Source organism: Triticum aestivum, chromosome 1B (genome assembly GCF_018294505.1).
Source record: "Triticum aestivum cultivar Chinese Spring chromosome 1B, IWGSC CS RefSeq v2.1, whole genome shotgun sequence".
Taxonomy (NCBI): Eukaryota; Viridiplantae; Streptophyta; class Magnoliopsida; order Poales; family Poaceae; genus Triticum; species Triticum aestivum.
The window spans coordinates 373,520,603-373,527,710 of record NC_057795.1 but is presented as its reverse complement, the minus strand read 5'-3'; the positions used below and the strand labels follow the sequence as shown (position 1 = coordinate 373,527,710).

Below are 7,108 nucleotides of genomic sequence, written 5' to 3'. Positions count from 1 at the left end.
TAGTTTGAAGGGCCCAAAGTACCCAGTAGTCATGGTTTCCCACTTTTCGAGCCAAAAAGGAGATCCAAATGTTGTTCTATTTGTGAAACAGCCCTGAAATGCAACAATTAATGCTACAAATATAAAAACTTTGCTTGTTGCGGAGGATCACGTAGGACCACGAGAAAACGGTTATTTGTGTTTACATTGCTCTAACAGCGCATTTTGGGGCACCAATTTTCGGGCTGTGTTGGAGATGTACATTTTCCTATACTCCCTCCGTCACGGTTTAGAAGACGCACTTGGAAATTCTCTGGGACCTAGGTGGTTATCTATTGGTTGTGAGATGGATTAAAAAATAGCATTCACACTACACATACATATAAGAATAGTATATCGGAATATTGCTTAGCTACTAGAAATAAATGCAATGCGCCCTAAACCTTGTCTATTGTGGAAACGCACGTAAATTTAACTGTGCCTTCTAAATTATGACGGAGGGAGTACCTTAAAAACCACATTTTTGTGCCCCAAAATTTACTCCAACCACAATTTTGTGCTCTTAGTGCCACCATCCATCAAAATTCCCTAAATGGCCCCAAAGGCTTGAAGTTCAGCAAAACCATAGAAATCGGGCTACAACTACTACCATTTTCTTCAAAAAAAAAAACAGCGAAGGCCCAAAGGCTTGACAAGTTCCCCCTAAAGGCCCCAAAAGGCAAGTTCAGCAAAACAGTAGAGAAATCAGGCTACACTGCTTAGCCTATTATAGGATTCAAAAGGAGTTGCAGATGCTCTAAGCTCCGTTTGCCATTTCAAGGCCTCTGACTTCTCAGAGGCCTGTAATTATTTACAATGTTTACAGGAGCAAACTGCAAAAACGCAACAGCAAAAAAAAAGAACATTTAGTATAGTAAAAGTCCATAGCCTTTTTTTCAACAGCAAAAACTTCATTCCTCAGATGATCAACAAAATCATTTACAAGGAAATGAGAAACAAAGTAAAAGAAATGATTAACTTGATCCACAGTCCACTTTATAACCAGCAACCACGCCCATGTTACGCTTGCATCTACAGGAACTGTCGAAACCCACAAAAATGCATAAACTTAATCCACATTAGGCAAGTAACAAGTTCACATTGATTGGCCATTGGCTTCAAAATTACATAGAACATCACTAACAAGTGAACGCAAACCACAAGCATTATCCAGCAAATTATTAAAAATAGCATACAACAAACAAACACACCAAAAATAAGTAGGATAAGACTGGAAGTGCCAACAAGAAAAAGGCGAGAGAACCACTGGGAACAGCTGAAATGATACGAATATTACTGCGTTAACAAAGCCTTACCACAACTATCAAGTTTTAGTTCCTGTATTCACCCACTTGGATATGCTGGTAGTCCCCTTCTTCATATGCCTCCCCTTCCTCAGGGACTGCAGGTTCTGCATTTTCAGGTTGCCCCTGATGGTTGGTTGCCATTTTACTGTGTGGATCATCCCGGTAATGCTCATGTCGCTTTGAGCGCTCATGTCCATCTAGGCCATAACCATACTGTTCATGACTTCTGTGGTGCTCATGCTGGTTATAGCCAAGCTCACCATTACCATAATCAGCCTCACTCTCCTGCAAATGACCACGATCATGTTCATGGCGCGCACGCTTGTAATCTCGGTCCCTGCCAGGGTCCTGTTCGTGACTTGCACGCTCGTAATCTCTGTCACGGTCTCTACCCCTGCCATGAGAGCGCTCACGTTTCCTGTCTCTATCCTGGTCTCTATCCCGGCCATGATCCTTGTGCCTATCCCTATCCCGCCGGTCACGCCCACGGTCTCTCTCCTGGTCCCGTTCTCGGTCCCTATCACGAGTTCTCTCACGATCTCTATGGTGGTGTCTATCTTCCCTTGGATCACGATCACGGGTCCTGTCATGCGAGCGTTCACGAGTTTTCTCGTCACGATCTCTTTCCCGTACCCTATCACGAGATTTCTCACGATCCCTGCAGCAAAAGTATTATGTCACTGAAGCAAATAATATAATCATCAAGGTAACAGTGAGCAATATATAAGGATATAAAATGCTTACCGATCTGCAGGACGATCATCCCTCCTAGGCTCTTCTGATCTGGGTCGCCCAGCAGCGTTCTGTTGCTCTCTGATAAGTGGTAACCAAAACATATTAGCACAAGATACTAATTACATCATGTAACATACGGACAACATCCATAATACCCTAAAGCCCCCCAAAACGTTCTGCACCACCAGCTATACACAGAAACAGAACCAAGGTTACTATCATACGCATGTTAATACCGCGTTATACCCTGATATATCAACAATAATGCAGTATCAAACATCAGTGTGGATGAACAATGTCAAACTCATTACAGACCATTAATACATATAAAGGTATATCAGACAGTAGAGAAATGCAGTAACAAGAAAATTAAGTATTCTTACCTAGCAGAATGCTTCTGGGCAGCATCTTCACCACCAATCCTGCTTGATCCAAGTCCACCACCCAATCTCCTAGGACGCCAATTTGGAACAGTTCTACCACGCTCTACGTCAACAAGCACCCTTTTGTTATCCACTTTTCTCCCATCAGCTTGCTTATAAGCACCTGGTGACAACAAAGCATGAAATGGGTCAGGCATCAACAAGCCATGCAAGCCTACATTGAGTTTGAATGACCAATGAACTTACTTTTCATGTCCCGAGTGTGCGCATACTCTACGAATGCATATCCTCTAGGTTTATTTGTTACCTTGTCAGTAATGAGCCGTACCTGCAAAGCTCAAAAACAGTAATTAAAGATTTTTTAGAAATGAACCTGCATTCAAATTAAGAAATACTACTGGCTATCAATACATACACTAGTTTGTTGCTAAAAACATATTTCATTGTTGCACGACAGGAAGGCACTAGCCTAACTAGCCGTGCTAACCTTGCATATGTAGAGCTTCCGCATAAGGATTGAAATCCAGCACACATGAACATGAAGTCTCGCCGATTCGCGCACGTTGGAAAATACATCCCACACCCCCTTACCAGGGAACTTGCTTAACAAAGGGAAAAAATGTACTGCAGAGACTAAATACTATACCAAGTTGCCCTCACCGTTGTTGCTTATAATTTGTTCAACCTTTGTGGCGAAGAAAACAAAATAGCCAAAGCAATTACATGAATCAAGGTGATAATAGTGCAGGGTAGGTAAGTATTCCTTACACATATGGAAATGGAATACTCTTCAACTCTAGGAGTTGAGAGATGCCATATGCATTATACTTTTGTGTTGTTTCCTCCATGAGAAGCAGAACTTGGCAGCAGCGCTAGTACCATAACAGCTCATGGAAAGTAACTACAAATACTACTCACCAGTGGACCTAGCCAATTAGGTCTCAGGGCATAGAAATCGCCTGCAGATAAGCTGCTCTTTAAGACAAAAGTGATCTACACTTCTGCCATTGTAAGAATTCTTCATGCTTTGTCAGCTCCAGTTAATCAATATGGGAGATTTTGTGGGGCAGGAAAGAACCAATCATGAAAGCAACACTACCTTGTGGTGCCATGGCAAAAGCAAATTGTTTGCTCTGTTCCTCACGATTTTTCTCAAGAAATCGAGCATCAAAATTACCTTTGCGTGCACATTTCTTTTACCAGAGAAATTTACAGTCTTCAAATGTTCTACCAACAGTGCACAGATTAAATGGCTTGCCAAGGATTCATACAGTATACCAAACTGATTGCTGCCTCGTCTGAACTCTGTTTAATTATCTACCAAGGAATGCATCGATTTCCATATGGACATCTATGGCTCACAGGGAGAAATGGTATCATGACCCCCAAAATTAAAAGATGCCTATTCGATATATTACCCAAAAAAACGTACACCAATACGCAGCAAAGAGAAAATATAATGTCGGCTCGCATTACTAAATTTGCTAAGAACAAGAAAGAGGAAGGAAATAAAACATGGAAAGATAGTTTTTCAACGTTCTTTGGAAAAAGTTCCAAAGAACACATGCTATACTTCCGAAAAAACACTAAACAGAACAAAGCTAACTAACAGCTTTATATTATGTTTTGTGTTTCGAAGGTTCTTTCTATCTTGGTATGAAAGGTTCCCAACTTGGTGGAAAGCAACAAGAGAACATGCAGAATGACCTCATTTCCAAGTAGCACTTTGTGACAGCAACTGCCAAGAAGCTATATAAGGCAGCAAAAGCAAATTTTCCCCAGATTTCACCGACGATAGTTTAGCAACCAGAATAACTGAAAACCTTACCAATGAGGAATAACATCACCTGTACTGGGATTTACCATGTACACTTACCCTTTTAATAGGCCCATAAGCTTCAAAGTCCCTTTTAACCTTCTGCTCGGATGTCTCATAGCCCTGCAACAGTTTCACAAATTCAGTGACAATCAAGTTACAAAACAAAACTTATTGATTGCACTGTTTTCACAGGAATTAAGAAAATCTGAATGATGGGGTAAAAATACTCACAAGTCGTGCAATAAAGAGTGTTTTGTATGGATCTCCAGTGACATTGGGGTCATTTTGTGGGTCATCTACATAAAATAGTTTAAAAATAACAATGTTAGTAGTACATATATATATAACACGAAAAGGGCAGTGTGGCTTCAGAAACAACTTACACAACTGGAGCTCTTCAGCAACCTTAGCTGCACCTTCCTCAAGCTTAAGTTGACGGATTCTATCCTTCTTTTCAGCCTATTTACATAAAATTTAATACTAAAATATACATAGACTAGCAATAAATAAGTATAAAACTTGAGTAATATTTGAATCTATAGCTCGCTAATTTATATGTAGTCATGCAAGAAATTAACTTCGCATTATTTCATTGGATCAATCACAAAGTCCATGCTGTTTAGAAAGCCTTATTATCAAAATTCACATGACAGCATTGACAACTTAATTACTGGGAGCTCACCACTGTAATTTATTTTGTATTTGATTATTTCAGGTGCACTAAAAAGCCCAAGTACCACCCCCCCCCCCCCTCCACCCTGCAAACTCCTACTGGCATAATTGCACATCACGAGGTACTATATGATCATGAGCACACAACTTGGGGGGAAGGATACCAGTGCCACTACAGAATGCCTGCACACAAGAGGTACTATATCTATATGATTACTGACTACACAACTTGGGACAACGATACCGCCGCAGAATGTCCATGCCCGCTGATTCAGCGCAAACTGCAGCAACAAGGCCAAAAACATACCCTAGTCTCGCACGTGGGGACAGGCGGAGCATACTCCGGGTCACCAGGCTCTGCGAACCGCGATACAAATTGCGACATCCCTGCAAACCGATCAAAAACAGTCCATCAGCAGGGCCGCTGGCATCAAGCACAAATAGAGTTGCACGATGGGGATTTTTTGAATTAAGGGGTTGGCCCCCAATTTCATTACGGAGTACTGAAATTGATAAGATGCCCGATGGGAATTACCTGAGTAAGCCGGCAACTTGCGCTTCTCGAGCGGCGGCTTGTGCTCGAGCGGGGGCCGTGGCTCGAACAGCTTCAGCAGGTTCGTCGTCAGCCCCGTCGGATGGCTCTGCCCGATCTGCCACCAAACCGCAACACAGAATCAAATCTCAGATAGAAAGACGGATCGAACGGAGAAGGCGAGAGGCTAGGGTTAGGTCTAGAGGGGGCGGGGCGAAGGCTTACCAGCTTGAGCTGGAGGAGGTTGGCGCGGCTCTGCGCCTTCACGCGGGACTGCACGCCCGCATCCTGGTTCCGCATCATCGCGTTCCCGTAGTCGCCCATGGCGGCGGCGGCGGCGGCTGCTGATTCGCGAGCTCGGAGGAGATTGTTCGAGGGATTGTGGGGAGAGGGTTTGGTCAGTTTTTAACGGAGCCTGTGGGCGTGGGCCGGCTCCGTCACTGATTCGATGGACCCGTAGTCGTGAGCGGCCTACATGTCAGCTTCTGCTTCCCAACCCTGACCTGTGGGGCCCACACTCGTGGGGCGGACGACCCTGTCGGTTGCCTCTCCCTCCACCGGTGGTCTCGTCTCGTGTGCTCGCCGCTGCTGGAGTCCGCACTCCGCACAAATTTGCTTCCTCTCGGCCATGCCCGCCGCATGCTACGCTCGTCGCTCCGCCTCTTCGCCAGCTGCCACAAGTTCGTTTCCTCTCTTACTTCCATCGCCTCGGTCACCTCCAGTGCGGCCCTCCTCCGTGCAATGAGCGCCGCTTCCATGTACTCCGAAGCGGCGGACCTATTTGTGCTCTGGAGGGGCGCTCCCGCGCCGCTGCCAGTGCCAAAGTTCCACGTCCTCGTTCCGGGGCGAGTGCTACTACACACACGATATATGTTGGATGATTTTCAGACGACCGTACACATCAAGCCGTCCATGCATCAGGTAGGGTCGTTCAATCATGCATCGTGATAGTTCGGCTGGTGCTCGTCGTCCGCCCAGTAGTTTCGTTTCGGGGCTTTGTTCAAATGTCGCAATCGACAAGGCCCGCTTCCTGTTCGATGCAATGCAGGGTTCGGGGTTGACACCGCCGGTTCGCGTCTAAGTCACTTGGGTTCGCGCACTGCAAGGCAAGGCGCTCGCCTCAGACAGACGAGACGTGCCGGGCACCGCGCTTGTCAGGGCCTTCTGCCGCGAGGGGCGGCTGGAACTGGCATTGGGTGTGTTTCATAGGATGCGGGTGGATGAAGTTGTCGGGTTGGATGGATATGCTTATACAACACTGAACGGTGGTTTATCTGAGCATGGGTATGCAGACCATGGTTGGGAGCTGTATGAGCAGATGAAGAACATGGCCCATGGGCATGAGCCAAGCCCGGTGATGTACAGCGTGATGATGCAGTGGTATTGCAAGAGCAAGTGGGTTGGTGCTGCAATGGCACTCTATGCAATGGTTAGCCGTTGTACTTGAGGTCTTACACTATTCTGATGGCATCGCTTTGCAAGGAAAGAAACTTTGTAGAAGATGAGCAGATGTTCGATAAGATACTGGAGAGAGGTGTTTTCCCTTATCATGTGATGTTCATTTCAGTAGCAAAGTTCTTACCCAAGGGCTTGAAGGTTCTATGTGTGGAAAGCATTGAAAGATGTTGCCAAGTTGGATTGT

The 7,108-nt window shown here is 45.0% G+C and overlaps 1 protein-coding gene across 2 annotated transcripts; it reads right to left on the bottom strand.

Annotated features, from left to right (window-relative positions):
- Positions 1-1,097: 1,097 nt before the first annotated feature.
- LOC123125080 (U1 small nuclear ribonucleoprotein 70 kDa) lies at positions 1,098-5,956 on the bottom strand. Of its 2 annotated transcripts, XM_044545624.1 has the most exons (10): positions 5,692-5,955; positions 5,470-5,584; positions 5,242-5,321; positions 4,646-4,721; positions 4,494-4,558; positions 4,320-4,382; positions 2,690-2,771; positions 2,444-2,606; positions 2,070-2,138; positions 1,098-1,983 (listed from the first exon to the last, which is right to left on the bottom strand). In XM_044545624.1, the coding sequence occupies exons 1-10, from the start codon at positions 5,788-5,790 to the stop codon at positions 1,350-1,352; spliced, it is 1,446 nt and encodes a 481-aa protein (XP_044401559.1). In that variant the 5' UTR covers positions 5,791-5,955; the 3' UTR covers positions 1,098-1,349. The 2 variants fall into 2 exon arrangements, with proteins under 2 accessions (XP_044401559.1, XP_044401553.1); XM_044545618.1 differs by having other exon boundaries at positions 4,494-4,721; positions 5,692-5,956.
- Between the last annotated feature and the right edge of the window lie 1,152 nt (positions 5,957-7,108).